Source organism: Hippocampus zosterae, chromosome 7 (assembly GCF_025434085.1).
Source record: "Hippocampus zosterae strain Florida chromosome 7, ASM2543408v3, whole genome shotgun sequence".
In the NCBI taxonomy this organism is placed as follows: Eukaryota; Metazoa; Chordata; class Actinopteri; order Syngnathiformes; family Syngnathidae; genus Hippocampus; species Hippocampus zosterae.
In genome coordinates this window covers 14,699,840-14,722,036 of record NC_067457.1, presented here as the reverse complement: position 1 = coordinate 14,722,036, position 22,197 = coordinate 14,699,840, and the positions used below count along the sequence as shown (strand labels likewise).

Sequence of the window (22,197 nt, the reverse complement as noted above, 5' to 3'; positions counted from 1 at the left end):
AAGAGGCGAGCAGCGGCATTCTGGACCAGCTGAAGGCGCTTAATGGAGGACTGGCTGACTCCAAAGTACAGGGCATTGCAGTAATCGAGCCGGGATGTGACAAAGGCATGAATTACTGTCTCAAAGTGTTCATGTGAGAGGAGAGGTTTTATTTTGGCCAGCTGTCTAAGGTGAAAGAAGCTGGATTTAACAACGGCACCAATTTGCCGATCGAGTTTGAAATATCTGTCCCGTTTAAGGCCCAAGTTCGAGATTGTTAACTTAAGATAAGGAGACAGGGGGCCCAGGTCTACAGGATGGAATGTACAAGGGCCACTGGGACCAAACAATATCACCTCGGTCGTCTTTTCGTTGAATTTGAAGAAATTTTGTGCCATCCAGGTTTTGATTTCTTCCAAACAGGATAGGAGTGGCCTTCAAGAGAAGGTGTCTTTCTTGCTCAGTGGGACATAGATCTGGCAGTCATCTGCATAGCAGTGGAAGGGAATACCATGTTTCCTTAAGATGGAACCCAATGGGAGCAGATACAGCGAGAACAGCAGAGGCCCCAGAATTGAGCCCTGTGGAACACCACATGACAGGGGAGCAGTGCGTGACTCAGACACAAAAGGTTCTGTCAGCTAGATAGGACCTAAACCACTCAAGAGCACTGCCGCCAATGCCCACCAAATGCTGCAAACGAGTCAGCAGAATACTGTGATCAACTGTATCAAATGCTGCAGTTAAGTCCAATAAAAGTAGACGCACGTGGTCTCCAGAGTCATTTGCCAGGAGGATGTCATTAGAAACGCGTAACAGGGCTGACTCCGTGCTATGTATCATCTTGAAACCTGACTGGAAGACCTCCAAGATTATAGGACTGTTTTTTTTCACACACTTCTTTTCCCCACCTCTTCTGCAGCAGCTTCTGACAGGAGCCCCTCTTTCTGTGCACACGTAACATGGAAGTAGGACCGACACATTCCTGCATCACAGCTGATGCACACACCAGTCCTGGCAAAGCGGTTATCTTCGCAGAAACTGCATTCCTAAAAGAAAGAAAAAACAATTGCTTTTGATTACGTGCAAACAAACAAACTGCGCTCCTTGGTTAAGTTTGTCCACGAAGGAATATACAAAATAAAATCAATTCGCAAAGACAAAGTGAAACAGTGAATGAATTATATGATAGACCAACTGGATTTGCCACGTAAACATATTTGCCCCATTGATGATTTTCTTTTTTGCATATTAATTACACTTAAATGTTTTAAATATTCAAACCAATTTTAATATATTACGAAACTAATTCCAAGTAAATATAAAATGGACCCCATTTTCCGTTCTATAAGGCACACCTAAAAGCATATAATTTTCTCAAAAGCCGACAGTGCGTTTTATAATCCGATGCGCCTCGTATATGGTGTTAAAGTCTCTTTATCTACGCCACTGAGCACTGTCACACACTTTTCCCATCTGTGCACAAGCTTCCATATTCCCTCAAGGTAAAAATCTTTGGACTGCTGTCTCAGCCAAACGCTCACAACACTTTTGACTTTCAAACTTCGTGTCTCTCGTGAATGCTTTATTAAAGGACCAAAGCGGTGAAAGTCTGAAGGGGCAAGGTCTGGGCTGTAAGGGGGATGAGGGAGCAGTTCCCAGCCCAGCTCGTTGATGGTCTGCACCGTTCAGGCTATTGTGTGAGGCCTTGCGATGTCATGATCCAAGACGACTCCTTCTGACTGATGACCCCTGTGTTTGTTCTTTATGTCTTTCTTGACTTGCCTCAGGAGTTTACAGTAGTTGGCACCAAGTCTGAAAGTGACGATTGTATCGTATTCCTTTAGCGTAGCAACTGCAGCCACTTTTGTAGCTTAGATTCTATGCGCCTTATAATGCGATGCGCCCAATATATGAAAACAGTTTTGAAATAGGCTATTCCTTGAAGGTGCACCTTATACTCCAAAGCACCTTATAGTTCATAAAATACGGTAACAAAACAAAAAAAAATGTTTTCGTGAAAATAAATGACATGGGATCATTTTCCACAGCACACCTTTTTCACGGCAGACTGGTTGAGAATCACTGGATTTATCACTGCCTCACTACTGCAGACTAAGCATTAAAAAGACCTGTGGACTGTTTATTTTTTGGGGGGGTGGACTTGCTGTTTTTAACATCACACAAAGTGGAGTTGCAGAGTTGCCCTTGTAAAGAAGCCTTTGTAGGCCAATGTTCCATTCAGTGGAAAATTCCTCATGTATATTCTATTCAGTTGTAAAGAAGTAGGGCGCTTGCGGGGGACTGTGTCTGAGAACCACTAATCTGGCAGTTAATTACTGCATTTACAAAAGAAGGGTGGTTAACTGTAGGCTTTTTAACTTGAAACCACACTGCCTTTTGGTTTTCCTTTGGATTTCATAGAACGGGGAAGAAACCCCCACACTTTCTTGCGTTAAATGTTGCACACTCCGCATTCATTGCATCCTGGCCATCCTGGAAGGTGGATTCCCCCCCCATCTGCGGTACCTTCTCAATGTTTCTTCTTCCCCCCCTCTCCAGAGATGTTTTATTTTTTTATGTTTTCTTTGCCCTCATGTGGGGAGAAAATCAGGGGATGTTGGTCATATTTGTCAATTGTGGGCAAGTGAAGTCCTTGAGACTCAAATTGTGATTCAGGGTAGGGCTGTACAATATATCGAAAAAATATCGCGATATTGGCATTTTGCAAAAATGTGCAATACATTTAATATGGAACTGTGTGCTTTTATCTGCCTTTGAACAGTCAGATGCAACTCTGAAAGCGCATCTCCATCTAGTAGGCAAATAGTACCGTATTGGCCCGAATATAAGACGGCCCTGATTATAAGACGACCTCCTCTTTTTCAAGACTCAAGTTTGAAAAAAGACTTTGTGAACACCAAATTAATTTTTATACAGAAAATAATTACAGTACATCTGAAACAAATGATTATAACAACATATTTGAAAGAAAAATTATAAGTACGTTATTTTGCCTCATTTTAATCTAAAGTGCAATCACATTCGTAAATGAATGGCTTCTGGTTTTTGAAATGTAAATGACATCAGAACTTCTCAGCTGCCGGTTAACCTGGCCAATCTTCGACCCACTTTTCTCCAGATTGTCACTACGTTTCACCATTTTCTGCTATCTCTTCTATTATCTTCTTCAGTTTTTCTTCTTACCGCTATTTTTTGTATTTTTATTCTTCGTGGCAGGGGTTCACTTTGGCCGGGAGTCAAGTTCAGCATTCACTTCATTGATATCTGGCGCCATCTTGCGTCGTTGAATGGGTATAATGTCTAGACCCCGAATATAAGACGACCCTCACTTTTTCAGTTTCATTTCAATACAAAAAACACCGTCTTATATTTGGGCCAATACGGTATCAGCGGACATTACAAATAATTAGCCAAGCATACAAACAGTGGTGTCATCGGCAAAACGTACACGTTTGAGGAACTTTGATAGCTGACAGATGGCACTCATTTACAAAATAAATAACATTGGCCGAGGAGTGATCGCTTTGTAAATTTATTTGAGATGTCTTTGCAAGACATTCAATTTGCTTAATCTGAAACATGTGAAACTGTGAAAGCATGGGGAAAAATATGAAATCAGAAAAGGGAAAAATGCTTTTTTACAGCATTGAACATCAACATGGAAAAATGACTTGCCTTGGCTCCATATTTTGAATAATTCATCTCTGTGAGAGTCACTGGTCGTAGTTTATCGATGTCTCCAAACGCAACCCCGGGAACGTATAGTGCGCATACCACATGCACCCATCTGTAAAGATTGAAGAACAACATCAACATAGCTGAAATTTGTTAAGAGAAAGTACAATTCAAAGGTACAACTGTGTGTAAGCATATTGTTTAAAAAGATGGTAGAAAATGATCAGATTATTTTTCTTTTAGACTTTTTAATGTTTACAAAACCACATAGTAATCCTGGGGATTTGTCAAATGTAACAGCAATGGCTGAGTTTCATACTCCACAATGGAACATTTCGGTATTTTTAGTGGTGGCACTTTATAAGTTACAGTAACACAGACAGCAATTTGTGCATCTGCAGCGACAGTGCGTGTCCCATGCCTTGCAAAAAGCGTTACACAGAGCATGTGTGAAGAAGAAGGAAAAAAAAGGCCCCTTGTCCCCATGGGAAAAAAGGCACCCAGTGAGATGGAATCATTTTGCTTTACACGGCCGACAGTTAGACCAAGCCTAAATATATGACAAACTACATCTGCAAAGCCTGATTTAAAGCCGCCCTGACCATAGAGAAGGCATGTGCAGCTCCGGTCCTGGAGGGCCACTGTCCTGCTTGATTTCTCTCTGGACTACAACACACCTGATTTAGATGATCAGCTCATCAGCCAGCTATGAAGCAGCATTAGAACAATCTGGATTATTTGAATCAGGGGTATTGCTCCTGGGAGAGCTGGAAAACAGGCAGTACAGCGGCCTACGAGGACCGACTTTGGACACCCCTGCCAAAGAGAGAGGAGAGTCTGGCCAAACTGGCTGAATGGCATCCACAGAGTTCAAAGCGCAGCAGGTTCGCAAATGTGAAGAATTTGAATGAGTTAACGTCAAAAACAAGTTAAACAAGAGTGAATTATTTTATGACAATCAAGATAGTGCCACGCTGATTACATTTGAAGAGGCAATTAATTAATAGTGTTTTTTTTTGTAGATGATCAGTGTTGACCACGAAGCAAACAACGACACAGCCGCACCGAGTCATGATAAATAGTGGATTTTCCACACTACAAGGCACACCTAAAAGCATTCAATTTTCTCAAAAGCCGACAGTGCGCCCTCGAATCTAATGCGCCTAATATAAAGAAACTGTAACTCTCTTTATATTCCCCATTGATTGTTTCCATGTTAGTGTTCCTATGCCATCTAGTGATGATTATTAGCAGGAACCAATTGTAACCTAAAAGGGTTCTGCCCGACACAAATTGACATGTGCATTTGCCAACACAAACTCAAAAAGACAAGTACTCTGTGAGCTCTGCGCAGCCGTTATGAAACAAAGATAATAGCAAGACTTTGAAGGCTATTTAGCCCCTTGTAGATGTGAGCCCATTCGATTTGTGTACCTTTTTGCTTCATCAAGTGTCTTCAAAACATTTGTCATTTATTTATTGTTTTGTAATACCATTTGTATTCATGTTTCATGTCCGCATTTGTGACCAGTTCGCATAGCTTTGTTACAGCTGCAGCAGTTGTGAAGGCTCTGAATAAATAAAGCTTTATTGTATTGTATTGTATTGTATTGTATTCCCTTTTGCGAGGCTCTATCTTGTGGATGCATAACACAATCGCAGCCACGATTGCAGTTTCTATTCTATGTGCCTTATAATGAATGTAGTGCACACTATATACGAAAACAGTTTTAAAAAAAAGGCCATTCATTGAAGGTGCGTCTTGAAATCCGAAACGCCTTATGGCGCAGAAAATACGGTACAAATTAGACAGACACTTCTAAATAACAATGGAATCGGGATATCCTTACATTTTAAGACATGAAATATTCAATCAAAGATTTTGGTTGCCCCAGACTTTAGTTTGGTGTCACACAATTTCAAATGCAGATTGAATGGAAGAGAATCCAAAGTCCAATATAGAGATATCCATCTCGAGCAAGCAACCGCTTCACAGTTTAATTTGCTGTGTTTTTCATGCTCTACTGAAGTAGTAAATTTGGCTGCAGCCTGGCTAAGGAGCAGTATCAGCGATAACGTGGCTGAAGTCTCCACACTTCACAAAACACACTCTTTTCTCTTATTCCCTTTATTTCACTCTCCATCCTCTTCCTCCTCTCATTCCTCTACCAGCCTCATCCCTAAGTACATTTTCTGTTCTGGAGCTGAACATAAGTACAATTCAAACAACCTATGCCAGACGATACCATTTGTATTTGATTTTGCATACATTTCATTTGCGACCTCGAAATGGCATATCTCCGATGGGTCTTCCTGCCAGCGTACCCTACCTCCCGGCATCTGTCTCTTTGAAGATACCATCCTGGTTGGGGCAAAGCTCGCAGCTTGGCATCACTCCATTCTTACAGGCGTCACAAAACCAAGGTTCTGTTGAGTTCTCTGATGCTGAGCTCATTATGGAGTCACTCTCCCCATCAACGCCATAACACCCTGAAAGTACAGAAAATCTTTTATGTGACACCAATACAAACGTAACAGAATCTTTTTAAAATCGCAACACTGTACAATTAATGTTACTCTTTTTCATAAGCAAATGGTAGCTAATTGCTTTCATTTTACTAATTACTTTTGTTATCAACTTTTTGGGACGCCGACAGTGTTCAGCTGTTGACCAAATTATTTGTGTTAGGAGGAACCTTGGCATGTAAAAACATTAGAATCCCTCGCCATGCATCCGGATCCTTCTGGTAATTTAAACCTGCCAATCTCATTTAACCCTGCAGCAACACAAATTGTTTGAGTAAATAATTGAAGTCTATACAGAAGCAAGAGAAACAAAAGCAAAATCCTTTGAAAATCCTTCTCCAAATTTCCTGGGGTCAGTGATCCCATTGCCATGGTGATGCGGTTGCTATGGTAGCGATTACAGATGCGAGAATGGTCGTCATTACAAATGAGGGCAGTCTGCCTCTGTTGGGGAGATAACACTAACTTCTAATTCAGTCTACTATCCTTGAGGCATTTTGAGCAATGAGGAACTCTCACAATCGAAGTTTTCTACATGCCCACCGGGTGCTTTCCTAGAGTCCAAGTGCCCATCAAAAGCAAAAATTGTAGCATAGTCATTTATTCAGCTCGACACGTTTTTGGTGCATGCATGGCTCTTTCTGATAGAGAACATTTGCAATGTCTCAATATGGCCTGAACTCCTTTATAAAAGTTAAGGGTCTGTAACAATAATTTTTATTTATTTCTTTTTATTTATTTTGTTTTGGTTGTGTGTGTGTGTGCGCGCGTGAGATTCACTTAAACGGTTGCAAATGGCAGGGGGATCTGTCAGGCATGTATCGCGCCTTTTGCCCAAAGACAGCTAAGCTCCACCCTTCCGATGAATTAATGAATACTAGAGCTATATGGATGGATGGATCACTTGAAGGTCACAACATGTCTTGGCTATGACCTACTGCATGAGCAAGCAACCAACCAGATGGTACTGTGGGCCGGCCAGTCCCGGAGAATAGTCGCAGCAGACAAAGAGGCTTGCAGCGGCCATCAGATCCAAAATTACCCTGTTTATAATTGATTGCTTGTCACCTGTCACATTACCGTATTTTCCGCACAATAAGGCGCTTCGGAGTAAAAGGTGCACCTTCAATGAATGGCCTATTTTAAAACCGTTTCATATATTGGGCACACTATAAGGCACATAGAAAATGCAATAGTGGCTGCAGTTGCATTATGGATCCACTAGATGGAGCTATGCTAAAGGAAATACAACACAATCCAGCTTTATTTATATGGAGCCTTCAGAACCGCTGCAGTTGATGCGCCGTATAGAGCGGAAAATACGGTAATTAAAAAAGGCAAATGCAGATAATCACCAAAATGCCAAGTATCGTCCCCGATAAATGGTCTAGCTAATAATCGGTCTATCACAAATATACAGCAATGGGAAGTATATTATTGACATTGATGTATACAGTGAGGACTTATAATCAACACAAATTATAGAGTACCGTATTTTCCGCACTAAAAGGCGCACTGGATTATGAGGTGCACCTCAATGAATGGTCTATTTTCTAATTATTTTCAGATATTGGACGCACTGGATTATAAAATGCAATCTACAATGCATCCACTAGATGGAGGCGCACTCCTTCCTTTCGACTCAAGGCGTTCATGACCGCCTCCGAAAAACGTAAAGTAACGATTACAGTACTTCAATGAAACTACGAACTTTGAAAATAATGCATAAAAACAGAAAATCAAGCAAGGAAATCACTAAATACATTCTATAGCCCCCAACCCTTGGCATTTCCTTGAGCATAGCTCCAACAGAACGATCAGATGTTAGTTAAAGGTTCGAGACTGGACTGTCTCAGAGGTTTTTGTGATTTATTCCTTTGTTGTATATTCACAAACGAGGAAATCACAAAATAAATTCTGTAGGGGGGGGGGAATTTATTAAATAAATTCATTAATAAATTCCCCCCCTACAGAATTTATTTTGTGATTTCCTCGCTTGATTTTCTGTTTCAATGCATAATTTTCAATTTTCGTAGTTTCATTGAAGGAATCGTTAATTTACGTTTTTCAGAGGCGATCATGAATGCCTCTGCAGTGGAACGGAAGAAGGCACGGAGACGGACGTACCTGTATTTGTTGAGACTGTGAAAACCATTAATAAAGCGTGCGTTTTTAAAAAACAACACCACGGCTCTCCTTTTCACGTATTTAAAGCAGCGAAACAGTTCACTGAACCAACAGCAAGTTATAACATTGTAAGCATGTCTCCAGCAAGGAGCCATTTTGGGATTGGATTGGATACAACTTTATTGTCAAATGTACTGTATGTGTAACATACAGGGTCAACATATTATCGTAATGACCATACACAAGACGCACCTGATTTAAGGCGCGCGGTGAGCTTTTAAAAAACGGAAGACTTTTTGGTGCGCCCTATAGTGTGGAAAATACGGTACATAAAACTGTCCATTTTTGTTTAGCATGATCAAGTCCAATCCTGTTGGCCAAATTCCCTCCACTGTGGCGGGAATAAAAATATTGCTAACATGAAGAAAACTGTTGCTATTTTTGTCTTTCAAATAGCGCCGACATTCCCCCCATTAAAATCAGTGCTGATTGAGTCATGCTGCTGAGAAGGCACAACCATCAAGCACAGATTTTTTTACTTCGACGAATGTCAGAGCCAAAACGCTGAGAACATTCCACAACGGGTCTACACGGGGGACAACAAACACCATATGACAAAAATCAATGAAAAAAACAGCAGACGGCTCCCAACTATGGAGCATTGGTCTGGAACGTCTCAAGAATTTAATAACAATACTTCGGTGAAAATCAGCACCTGAAACAATGGTCCTCGGAAAAGGGTGGACTGGCCACTACGGGTCCGGAGGAGATCCTGCCCCAAGTGGAGGAGTTTAAGTATCTTGGGGTCTTGTTCACGAGTGAGGGCAGAAGGGAGCGAGAGATAGACAGGCGGATCGGTGCTGCTGTGATGCAGACTTTGTATCAGTCTGTCGTGGTGAAGAAGGAGCTGAGCCAAAGGGCGAAGCTATAAATTTACCGGTCGATCAATGTTCCAACCCTCATCTATGGTCACGAGCTATGGGTCATGACCAAAAAAACCGACATCCCGGGTACAAGCGGCCGAAATGAGCTTTCTCCGCAGGGTGTCCGGGCTCTCCCTTAGAGATAAGGTTAGAAGCTCAGTCATTCGGGAGGGGCTCAGAGTCGAGCTGCTTCTCCTCCACATTGAGAGGAGCCAGATGAGGTGGCTTGGGCATCTGATTCGGATGTCTCCTGAACGCCTCCCTGGTGAGGTGTTCCAGGCATATCCCACCGGGAGGAGACCACGAGGACGACCCAGGACACGCTGGAGAGACATTGTCACCCATAGACTATGTCAGCCTGGGAACGCCTCAGGATTCCCCGGGGAGAGCTGGAAGAAGTCGCTAAGGAGAGGGAAGTCTGGGCTTCCCTGCTAAAGCTGATGCCCCCGCGATCCGGCCTCGGCTGAGCGGTAGAAGATGGATTGATGGATGGATGGATGGATGGATTGACTTCGGTAGCTTCTGGTTCAGAACCACTTTGTGAAAGTCCCAAAAGACAATCACCAGGGATTCTGCTAACCGATGTGAAGAGCACCTTCAACTACTTCATATTTTAACAATCCATAGAAATAAAGTAGAATTAAGAGAATCTTACCTTCGTGCACAGTAACACCACAATTGTCACATTGAATGATCTCATCTGCATCTTCGCTGTTGTCTCCCAGGCAAACTGAACAGATGAGGATGTGCTGAGCGCTCCAGGTTTGGGACCGATCTAACAAAGCATCCTGCTGAATCCCCAAAAAATAAAAAATAAAAATAAAAAAAATTTAAAAAACAGGTCAACTGTGGCACTGCTGAACCCTTCTAATCAACTGAAAAATCCAACATCCACCGTACATAGCCTCCAAAAATGGCATGTTAAAAAGTACAAACACCTCCATAAAGGCACAGGTTAACCAAGATACCCTTACCTCATTTCCTTTTCCTTGGCACATGCTGTCATTTGTTAATTCGTCGTCAAAAGCATTGGTACTCTTAGCCTTTTTTTGGGGTTTCTTCGCCTCCTTGTCACTCTCACTACTACTGTTGTTTTCGTCATCATCTTCCTGATCGTCCTCATCCTCGTCGTCATCATCGTCGTCGTCATCATCATTATCGTCCTTGTCGTCGTCGTCATCACCGTCATTGTCATCTGCAGTGGCGCCATCATTCTCTGTGCCGCCTTTCTGGGTGGCAGCCTTGCTTTTCTTCTTCCCTGCTGCAGGTCTCCAGTCGTTGTCGTCCTCGCTGTCATAGTCATCCATTTCATTCAGCTCTTCTATGGTTGTAAAGTCAAGCTGAGGACGGTTCCGGCGAAAGTTCCATTTTTTGGGCTCAGTTTCATCAGCATTATCGCTTCCGGGCCCAGACGTCAAAGTCGAGGCACTACCACCCTCTGCGCTGGACTCAAGCTCCAAAACCTTCTTGCTCTTTCGTCTGCTTTTGGGTGGGCTGACAGCGGGGGTGTCTTTCGCCGAGGCATCTGAGGAGCTTTGCTGTTTTGACTTCTCTTCATCTTCAGCCAGGTTGTCCTCAGCGGTCAGATCTTTGGGCCCTTCTTCATCTGTACCGTTATCTACAGACCCAACATTGTCCGATTCACTTTCCGAACCTGCAGCACTTGGTTTCGAACCATCCTCATCACTGCCGTTGCCTGTTCCATCCGATCCTACACAAGACAAATGGAAAATTAGACATCCAAACTTCGACGTTTGGATTCTGCAGTGTTTTAAAACTCGGTTGATTTAGCTGCCCGAACAATCATCCAGACCCCTTTAAACATGGTCTCAGCTCACTTCTCTCAAGACTGTCGAGCAGGGGTGGCCAACCAGTCAGTGACGAAGAGCCTTTTTATTTATTTATTTATTTTTGCTGTGTTACTGCAAAGAGCGACATCATACACATGGACACAGAAACACACAAACCTTCCTCACGCACACACACGCAGACACAGAGACCTCTGCTCAGACAGATTTATTGTAAATGTCACACACCAACTTGAAAATGACAAATTCCTCCTCCCAACCCTCGCGGTCGACTTGGGACCAGTCCGTCAGCTTAGCGCTTAGCGCCGTTGTTTGCGCATGCACGATGATTCAGTTGTCACCTGACTGGTTGCCCTGTATATCAATCAACTAACGTGATTGATGATAGGCTGGCATCATAAATTCTGCTGTCCTTAGCGCCGTTGTTTGAATGGCAGCGCCACTGCCGATGCGTTTTTGACGCTTGTCATGTGAAAGCCCGGGAGCCACATTGAACCAGCCAAAGAGCTGCATGCGGCTCGCGAGCCACGGGTTGGCCACCCCTGGTATAAATAAAGCTGTATTGTATGGTAATGTATTCCTGTGGTGTAGCGCCATTTAGTGGATACATAGCGCAACCACAGCCACCATGGTAGCTTCTATGCGCCTTATAATGCAATGCGCCCGATATATGAAAACAGTTATAAAATAGGCCATTCATTGAAGGTAATCCGAAGCACCTTATAGTGCAGAAAATACGGTGCCAGTGTGAAATGCTTGCCGCAAAACAGATCATATGACGATAGCTCTTACCTGCCAGAAGGCTTTTTTTTTGTATTTATTACCTCTTTGTGTATTTTAATTTGCAGACAGTGGTGAAATTCCTTTAAAATTGAAATGGAAATATTGGTCCACATAATAAAATCCACCAGTATTGACTAGGGGTGTGGAAAATAATCGATATTAATCGATACATCGATGCGCACGTGCGCGATTCGAGTGCATCGGCTCATTTACTGGGTACGACGCGATTGACGGGTGAAATCGCGATTCATCACGATGCATTTGGTGAGTATCGGTAAAATCCGATTCAAGCGCCGTTTGCCCATTTGCCCTTTCCTAGGCGCAATGAATGCACCATCATTGTTTTGCGTTTTGTGTTGAATACGGACGGTACACAACTAGCGAAACATGGAAATTAGCGCAAGCAGCAGCGAGGAAACTATTATATTTAATGCACCCGCAACATTCAAATCCTATGTTTGGAAATACTTCGGCTTCGAAAAAAAAGAAGGAAAGCTTGATAAAACCTTCGTAATTTGCAAGGAATGCCGCACTAAGAAGCCATACAACGGCAACACCACCAATATGCAGACCCACTTAAAACGATGGCACCACATCACCGAAAAGTTTCCCGCCCGCTCCCCCGCTTCCCCGCCCAGTTCCTCGTTGGACACCGGAGAAACTCATAGCAAACCAGGTCAGGAACAGAAGAAAATAGCCTCTTATTTTGGGAGTCCCCTTGCAACTCACTGTGACCGCGCAATGGCTAACTAAGGCCACTGCTTATTTCATATGCAAAGACCTCCAGCCTTACAAGCGTGGTGGAGAACGAGGGTTTCAGACAGCTCGTGCACGTTTTGGAACCCAGGTATAAAATACCAGACAGGTCTGTGGTCACTCACAAACATATTCCCGATCTGTACAATAAAGTGAGAAGTGAGATTTCTGTGTCGCTGAACAGTGCGCAAAGAGTTGCACTTACAGTGGATGGGTGGACATCTTGCGCTACTGATTCATATATAACAGTGACGGCACACCACGTTGACAACGAGTGGGAAATGCAAAACTTCGTTCTTCAGACCAGAGCTTTCCGTGAGTCGCACACCGGAGCAAACCTTGCGGACTTACTGCGCGATATTTGCCGCGAGTGGAACATTGGCAATAAGAAGCCAGCGTTAGTCACGGATAATGCCACTAACATGATACTGGCGGGGTCTGGCGCAGAAATGAAGCCGCATGTGCGATGCATAGCACACACACTTAATTTGTCCTCCCAAAAAACATTTGCAGTAGACCAGGTGAAACATATCCTGGTGAAAATAAGGAGAGTCGTTACATTTTTTCACAGAAGTACCAAAGCATCCGATGCTCTCAGTGATCAGCAGCACAACTTTGGTCTGGCACACCACAAGCTAATCCATGATGTTTCCACAAGGTGGAATAGTTCCCTTGATATGTTGAAGCGTTACTGGGAACAGAAGGCTGCTTTGGCGGCAGCATTAAGGAAAATTAAGCCAAGGGGAGAACCACTGCCTCCCCTCTCAGATGATGAGACGAAAGTAATCCCAGAAATTGTGAAACTGATGTCCCCCCTGAAATTGGCAACCAAGCTCCTCAGTGAGGAAAAGACCCCCACTATCTCCATCGTTTCCCCACTACTGGCCAAACTACGGTCAGAATTTGGAGAAAACCACAGCAATCTAGCCGCAAATGGCAAGATGAAAGAAAATTTCAGACAGGACTTTGATTCTCATTACAACTACATCCAAGACTTCCTCGACAATGCCTCGGCCCTTGATCCCTGCTTCAAGGACCTGCACTTCATGGATGCTGACAACACTGCAAAGGATGTGATATTCCTGAAGATGGCACAACAAGTGGAGGATATGGTAAGAAATACAATACAGTATTATCAGCAGTTAGTTTTACTCTTAGTATTTTCCATCTCACTTAATGGTTTTCTTTTTTAGTTCTAATGATATGTATTTTTTCACATGGAAAATAGTTTTAGTTTTAGTTTTACTCTTAGTATTTTCCATCTCACTTGAGGGTTTTCTTTTTTAGTTCTAATTATATTATATGTATTTTTTCACATGGAAAATAAATCAACACTGATGCTAGTTTTCAACACTTGTCCAGGTTGGCTTTTCTAGAGGATGATGATGATAATTTCATCTGCTCTCTGCTCTGGTGATTGTCAGGCAAGGGCTGATGGTATGCTGGATGATGAGAGCCAGGTAGCTAAGGCAGAAGGTGATGGGAGAGGCCACAGGGAGGAGGAGGACAATGAAAATGATGTGGAGGAGATGGAGGAAGATGAGAGAGGTTTGTTTTGGGAATTGGTTATGTTATCTATAATAGTTCATTGATTTGAAAAGAGGTGTGATGATGGTATTGTAATGCAGTCATATGGTATTTAACTAATAACTAGTTTAATATGTTGATATTATTGGTTTGCACAGCTGTGTGTGAATTAATTTGGAGCATTGCCAAGTGAGTTAGGAGGCTGCACTATTGTTTATGATTCCTGTTCCTGTATCAGCACCAGGAGGATGTGCATTATACTGTTTTTGTTGTTGTTGGTGTTAGATAGTATTGTAGACATATTGTTTTGACTCGTGTTTCTTTTGTCCTGTCTTTCTTTGTCTTGTCTACTCCAGATGATGAGCCACAGCCTCCCAAGAAGAAGTCCGCTATGGACCAGTTGCTTGGAGGTTTCATTGCTTCTAGAGCACCAGAGAAGACCATAAGGGAGAGAGCTATGGAAGAAATAACAAAATACAGGAGGAGGGATGGGTTAGATGTCAATGGTGACGTGTTGCAGTGGTGGAAAAAACAAGTAGATCTTCCACTGCTTTCAAAATTGGCCAGGAGCTATTTGTCCGTCCCTGCAACAAGTGTTCCCTCTGAACGAGTGTTCAGCACAGCAGGTGACATTATAACAGCAGAGCGCAGTCGGCTTCTTCCTGAACATGTGGACCAACTAATCTTCCTGAAAAAAAACCTGAAGCAGTGCCATATGAAGTGAGATGTTGATAATGAGAGTGGCATTTACAGAAAGATGTTTTCTTTTTTTGACTCATTTGGACATTTCATTTTGAGACACTTAGGGGTCTGTCTATGCTACAATACACACAGCAGCTTTGAGCCTCTGACTGCCATGTTGTTTAAATTGTATTTTATTTTCTGTCCTATAGATATAAATATTTTATATAAGACACTCGGTGAGAGTAGTCTGTTTTTGTTTACACTATAGCAACAGCTGTGAGTCTCAGGTGCCAAATTGTTTACATTTTCGTTGCACAAAACCCAATTGTGAAAGGTCTTAAATAAGTTGTTTTATAAGTTCTACTGTTTATAAGGAATAAAGTGGTATCCTTTTTGTAATACCATACTGAATCCCATCTTTTTTTTAAAAAAAATTCTTTGCTTATTTGCATCATATTTAATTGCACAATATCGCAACAAATTGCATTGTATCGTATCGGATCGCATTGATTTGAACTTAATGTGTATCGTATCGTGACAACGGTGAAACGTATCGCATCGTGTCGCCAGAAAATTCCATGTATCGTTTAAGTATCGCATCGCTGGTAGGGGATCGAGATATGTATCGAATCGTCCTCAGTGCTGAGATTCACATCCTTAGCATTGACATGACAGTAATGTAATGAAACCGACGATCCTGCCTTCAGCTATTGCCAAAATCACACTGATGCCTCTAAAAGGAAAATAAATATTTATTTTTTCTTTTATTATCTCATGAGAGGAAATTCAACTCCCACGACCAATGTGTACCTTCACATCAGAAGGAGCTGGACAAAGTGGCTAGGGAGAAGGAAGTCTGAGCTTCCCTGCTTAAGATGTTGCCTGCGACCTAACCTCGGATAAGCGGATGAGAATGATGATGATGACAATAATAATAATAATAATAAATTTTATTTATAAGCGCCTTTCAATGATGAACATAGCAGATATTGAAGCCAACATTTGTTCATTAGAATTATTACAATTTTCCCATTTACTTACACCGATTTCTGGGAGGTCAATTTCTGATAAAAAGTGGCCTAAAATCCTTCATCCTAGACCATTTTTTACAAACCAGGGCTAATTTTATCTGGGTTAACATGTACTGCTCTGCTTTAGTTTGATACATTGGTGGTTTTAAATTCCCAATGTCTTGTCACTTGTTTCGGACAGGTGTACAGTGAACTCTCATTTATCACGGGGGTTACGTTCCAAAAAAGGTAGATAGGCGAAATCCGTGAAGTCGTCAGCTTTTTTACAGTTATTATCCAATTTTTAACTATGTGTACAATGCAGGGACGATTGCTCTTAGATTGCAAGGGAAGCTCAGCTTCCCCTAAAATGTCAAAAAGTGATCAAATATATGTGTGTACATACAATTATGTGGACATGTCATTGACTAAATATGCGATACAACGCGCTTAACTTTTATTCCGAATAAGCTTCTTATGACTGGTTACGACGAGACTATCTTTTCATTCATTCCCACAGCTTCACTGTGCTTTAAACTGTGTGTACGCTGAGCGTCGATCGCACGGACGCTGGGTGTCTAGAGAGTTCAGTGTAGGTTGTCCCAATGCATTGAAACGAGACGAGTCATTGGATAAATGCTGGTTTTGGCCCACCCATCGGACACTCAGCGTCTCTGAGAGTCAATGGGCAGTGGCCGTTTATCGGCTGGCCCGGACGCTGAGCTTTTCTGCATGATGATTGGATGATCTGTCGGAGGCTGATTCTCTTTTTGATTGACAGCAAAATGAGCCAATCACCGATCTTATGGTGAAGGCATCCTTTTAATTTTTTTTTTTTTTAAGGAACGGAGAGCAGAATTCACGTATAAATAAACGGACACATTTTATGATGTAGGCCAAAATTGAGCTTCCCCTCCTTGACAGACCACCAAAGACCAAAAATTTGCAAAGGTCAATTTGGCAAACTGTACAGAGATGAGGCGCGCAGACTGTTCATATTGCTCAGTCCCTTAGCCAATCAGGATAAGGACACAATTCACTGTTAAAAAAACAAAACAAAACAAAAAAAACCAAAACTGCCTGCACAGTACTGCAGAGCATTACAAACAATTCCGTGCAATCACAACAAGGCAACTTGCAATACAGTAACTTTCATTGCTTTTTTTTAGTGCTTTTTTCTCTGAAATGTTCTGTACTGACATGCTCTGCAACATCAAAGTACAGAATGTGATACAACAAAAAAAAACCATGAAAGTCGGATGAGAAATGACCACATTATGATTTATTTATAACAAATCATACACTTGCCAGACTTGTGTGCAGGCAGTGTGAGATCGCTTCCCACTCAGTGACTGTGTGAACGTGGGTGTGTATGGTTGCTCCTCTCTACAAGTGCCCTGCGATTGACTGGTGACCAGTTTCAGACGATAGTCCGCCTTTCACCTGAAGTCAACTGGGAAAGGCTCGAGCAACCCCTGCAACCCTCTTCAGGATACGCGGCGTCAAAAATGGCTGGATGAATGGGTGAACTTGTTGTGGCTTTGATGTGACCGTTGCACCCACCAACGTGGCGGCCATATTAACTCATTCAGTACCAGCCAATTCTGGACCAAGTCTGAAAAGACGTTTAAAAACGTCTTTGGGAATGAATGAGTTCAGCACGTCGATTAAGGAATTGCTCCAGCGCACTGACGTATCCAGTCTTCTATTCAGTATCCGTGGTTTTTACATTACAGTGAATAAATTACAAAATTATTTAAATGAAAGTTACGGCATTTTCCGCACTAAATTTGACTACCGCACAAAACTAAATTTGAATATTTTTCATATATTGCACACACTGGACTATAAGGCGCAATCTACAATGCATCCACTAGATGCCTTCTCTTCTTCTGTTCGACTCGAGAGGCGTTTATGACCACCTCCAAAAAAAACAAATTAACGATGACTTCAATGAAATTATGAAAATTTAAAATACAGTAATCCATCAAAACAGAAAATCACAAAATAAATTTGATAGCCCCGTAGCTGCAACAGAAAAATCAGATTTCGGTAAATTTGATCTTAGTTTTACGGTTTGGTGCCTACTACCATCTTTGTTCCTGATTATTGTTTTATTGTTGTATATATGTTAGTTGCTCCATGTACAGCACTTTGTATGCAGCAATGGCTGTTTGAAAGTGCTCTATAAATACAGTCGAGTAGAAATAAAATGGAGGAGACTGGACTGTCTCAGAAGTGTTTATTTCTTTGTTGTGGACTGTATTCACAAATGAGGAAATTACAAAATAAATTCTGTAGTGGGGTCATAGAATTTATTTTGTGACTTCCTCGTTTGATTACAGTGAATAAATTACAAAATTATTTTAATGAAAGTTGCCTTATTTTCCACACTAAAAGGCACACTGGATATTTAAATATTTTTTTGATACTTTATTTTCAATTTTCATAGTTTTATTGAAGGAATGGTTCAATTACGTTTTTCCGAGGCGGTCATGAACGCCTCTCGAGTCGAACGGAAGAAGAGAAGGCACAAAGACGTACCTGGATTTGTTGAGACGGTGAAAACCATTCATAAAGTGTGCGTTTGAAAAAAAACAACACCACTGCTCTCCTTTTTTCAGAGCTGCAACAAAAACTTATTTCATAAAGCAGTGACACAGCTCACTGAACCAACAGCAAGTTAATAACATTGAAAGCATGTCTCCAGCAAGGAGCCATTTTGGGGTCGACGTATTAATGACCATACACAAGGCGCACCAGATTTTAAGACGCGCCGTGAGCTTTTACGAAAATGGAAGACTTTTTGGTGCGCCCTATAGTGCAGAAAATACGGTTATTGAATTTATAGATTTTAATGTGATCCTCATTGTTTGCCTTAATATAAGATTAACGTAGAGCTAGCAAAAAAACTGTATCAGCCACAATGTGCATCCTTTTGGTATGTTTGTGCGCCACTGTCGCACTGCCTCGAACCACCTTGCAGGCTATGCATCGCATCCTTTTTGGCAAATGCTCCCAAACTTTCAAGCTCCATTGCTGGCAGTTAGCTGTACGACTGTTCTTCCACTTACATCACAGCTACCACACAATATCGCGATCGTGCCTGTGAATTAACGAACAGAACGACAAAGACTCAAAAATAAACAAATGTCGATTATGAAAAAAATTGTTGACTTTATCAAGACTAGTAATTTGGCAGCAAACCTCAGCATGTCCTGTTACACTATAATACTGTGCAGCAATGTGGAAGACTGCATTCAAAGAAATAGAACCGATTATGAAAACGAATGCATACCTGAGGCATCTCCAACTTCAAAGTCACTGTCATCTGAGCTGTTATAATCCAAGGCATCGAGAAGAGAAGCAGCCAACGGTTTCACCTGACGGCGCTTTAAACCACGGTCCACTAACATGAAACAGTTGCAGAAAACATAGTTAGGTTTTCACTTTTTACAATGATGGCTTTACAATAAAAGCAGTGGTAGGAAACTAGCTGTCCCAGAAAATATTCTGTGGTCTCTTTGAATCAATAACCAATTAGCACCAAGCAAATCTATTCTTTGTTTTCTTTTTAACTGTAATCAGTTGCAAAAGAAAGCATTAGGAAAATGCACTGTGGTATGAGCAGCAGAGCTTATTAGAAATTTATTTTGCTCTACCCATGACCCTTGGTTTGAGTTTCTGGTACCCCTCTTGAGCATGGGCCCCGTTACAGTGATCAGTAGGTGTTTGCCCAGAGAACTGCCATGTCAAATGTAACTGAATGTGACAGGGCTTGTACGATGCTGCAACGTAAAGCTGCTTTGCCTCCAAACCAAGTTGCATCATTGGTTGGTGTGATGAGAACAATGTTTTTATGTAAAGTGTGTGAAAAAGAAGGAAAGTCAAATGCTTTCGCAGAGAGGGAATTCAAGGGTTGATTATTTCAAAACGACAAAATACTGCCACAGGTAGGTCTGATTTTGAACCATTTTTGTGTCATCTGCACACATTTTACCCGTATAAAATCAGATATGGTACTGAAGAGAGAGTTGGAGAATCACTTCAAATTTTACTGAACATGTTTGAACACTGCAATTGTGTGCTTTCAAGGATTCTGGATTGCACGTAATCCCACAATGCACATTGATTGATGTCCTCCGTCATAATGTCACAATGACTGTCAAAGATAGATGATGAAGTTCATGTTTTTATTCCGTGGCACACTTTTAATCAAGTACATCTCTGGAGGATCAGTAATAATGTCACAATCCTCAATCTATGCGATGACTAGGTTAGGACTGCCACTATTCAATATTTTGAGAGTAGATTCAAAGATTGACTAAAATTTGACTCTGCATTAAATTAAAATGGTAGAGTAATACAATAAACAGTGTGAGGCCAAACGCCAAGAAATAGTGTTACAAATTACAACTAAGAAGAAGATTGTTTCTTTGTTGTAAACGCAAATGTACTTACGTTGAGTGTTATACTTGCATTTCAGCAACATTACGTTCAAACTAAGAAATTAATATTTTAGTTATAGCCTGGCAACTGAACTGCCATCAATCTATGTTGACGTGCATCCTACATGCACACACTCGATTACAGCCTGAGGAGAACTCAGCTAACGTTACGCATTTTAGCTTTCGTTTGAGCACCGCGCTGGTAACATTCGCATGACCGTGCACGGTGTACCAACGAAGACGATTCACGACAACCTGCACAATTATTTGTACGACAATAATTCGTGCGCTATTCTTGTCTATCACATTGGTGAACCAATCAGGTTACGCAAGCTAACCACAACATAGCCAGCATTAGCAACTGTCGTGGGTAAACTACCGGCAGAGTAATGAATAAAATTGAGCACATATGTATGATCATCAAGAAAAAAACTTTAGGTGGGATAATGCTGCTCCAGTGAACACCAACGGCAGTCGGGGAAAAAAAAGCAGCGACTAATTCCTATTCCGAGAATGCATGTTTTAGCCGGCTAACAGCTAATTCAAACAATGCAGCTGGACAGCGCTAATCCTGTCTTTGAAAAATGTGGCACGGTCGTAGGCCACTTCCGGTAAACGATTGTAGAGAGCAGGACTTGATTACTTACTTTGGACTGTTTTTTCGTATTTCTACATTAAACGAAGATAGGTCTCCCTCGGCAGCAAGCGTGGACAATGGAAAACAGAAGTGACGTCATCGTAGCGGCTGGGTACTGTTGCCATAGGGACTGACTGCCGAGCTCACGGCTCAGTAGAGCTCTAACTGGGTAATTTAATAAAAACCGACCGGGGTAACCCCACCCCCCCAAAAAAATTGTAATATAAAAATGTAAAATCACAGCAATAGTAATGTTTTTAAAAAGGCAAGACATGTAATCCAAACACGGAAACAGTAAATATCGTTCAGCATGACATCTTTGAGCCACTGGTGAAAAGGACATTTTGATTCGCGCCTCTTTCATCTAAACTACAAAGTGCATGCAGGAAAATTGGTTAAGATTGCACGACTGTCTGTGTCTTGTGTTGTGTTGTATTATTTTGTCATTTTATTTTCTTTTGATGGCTGTGCGGTTGGGAAGTTGAGAGGGAAGATAATTTCACTTGTGCTGTATGTTGCACATACAGCCATTTGCCAATAAAGTTGTACTTGACTTGACGTGCTTTCCCGTGACGTCACGTTACTCTGGGCAAGCCCCTTTAAAAAATACAGTATTTTGGTTGGTCAGTCGTAATGTTATTTTAAAGGTCCTTAAGGATCTGCAACCTAATCTATGCTACAATAAATTGATTCCTTAAAAACTTACAGTATATCGGTGAGGTTTTTTTAAAGACGCAATTGTCATTTACGTACATTGTTTCAGAAAGACCTCATTCTGTCAGGGTTGATCTGTTTGGGACCAAGAGATGGCGCTGTAGGGCTCCTCTTGCAGCGGCACACCTGTTGGTCATTATGTCATTAGTACGTTTTCTGTTAAAGGACTCACGGCCCGCCCACTCAGTGTCAGGTCGTTGTTTCTGTTATTATTGCTGTCGCTGTTTCTGTTGCTGACTTTGCTCCTATTGGTGTTTTGCTTCTGCCATCGGTTTTGTTTGTTACTTTGGATCCTTGCTGTACACAGGATTTTGTTTGTTCCGGATTTAGTTTCCTCATATTTTGTGAATACAGTTTGTTAAGTTCACCCTGCTCCTCCATCCTGCCAGCTTTTTGGAGTCCTGCCCCACCGTTTATGACACATTCATTTCAATGTGGCTTCATGTTGAAAAATTCTTGTTAATGACATTGACTGGATACATTTGTGCAGTTCACCTGAAAAAATATTGTTTCCAAAAAAATCATATAAATAATTCACAGGTTTTGCCCAAATCAGAATATTGATCCATATATTTA

General features: G+C 41.7%; 1 protein-coding gene across 5 annotated transcripts in view; it reads right to left on the bottom strand.

The window, feature by feature from the left end:
- phf14 (PHD finger protein 14) overlaps positions 1 to 21,042 on the bottom strand; it is a 115,296-nt gene extending 94,254 nt beyond the window's left edge. For 3 of the 5 annotated variants that reach the window (XR_007963216.1, XM_052071055.1, XM_052071059.1), the window contains exons 1-7: positions 20,918 to 21,042; positions 19,121 to 19,231; positions 10,229 to 10,965; positions 9,910 to 10,045; positions 6,009 to 6,168; positions 3,679 to 3,790; positions 891 to 1,028 (exon numbers count right to left, since the gene is read on the bottom strand). Coding sequence is in view for 4 of the 5 variants with exons in the window: in XM_052071055.1 (XP_051927015.1) it covers positions 891 to 1,028; positions 3,679 to 3,790; positions 6,009 to 6,168; positions 9,910 to 10,045; positions 10,229 to 10,965; positions 19,121 to 19,231; position 20,918 (1,395 nt within the window). In the remaining variant the exon portion in view is untranslated. Of the gene's footprint in view, positions 1 to 890; positions 1,029 to 3,678; positions 3,791 to 6,008; positions 6,169 to 9,909; positions 10,046 to 10,228; positions 10,966 to 19,120; positions 19,232 to 20,913 lie in introns of all 5 variants that reach the window. The other 2 variants (XM_052071058.1, XM_052071057.1) reach the window with 2 other exon arrangements.
- Between the last annotated feature and the right edge of the window lie 1,155 nt (positions 21,043 to 22,197).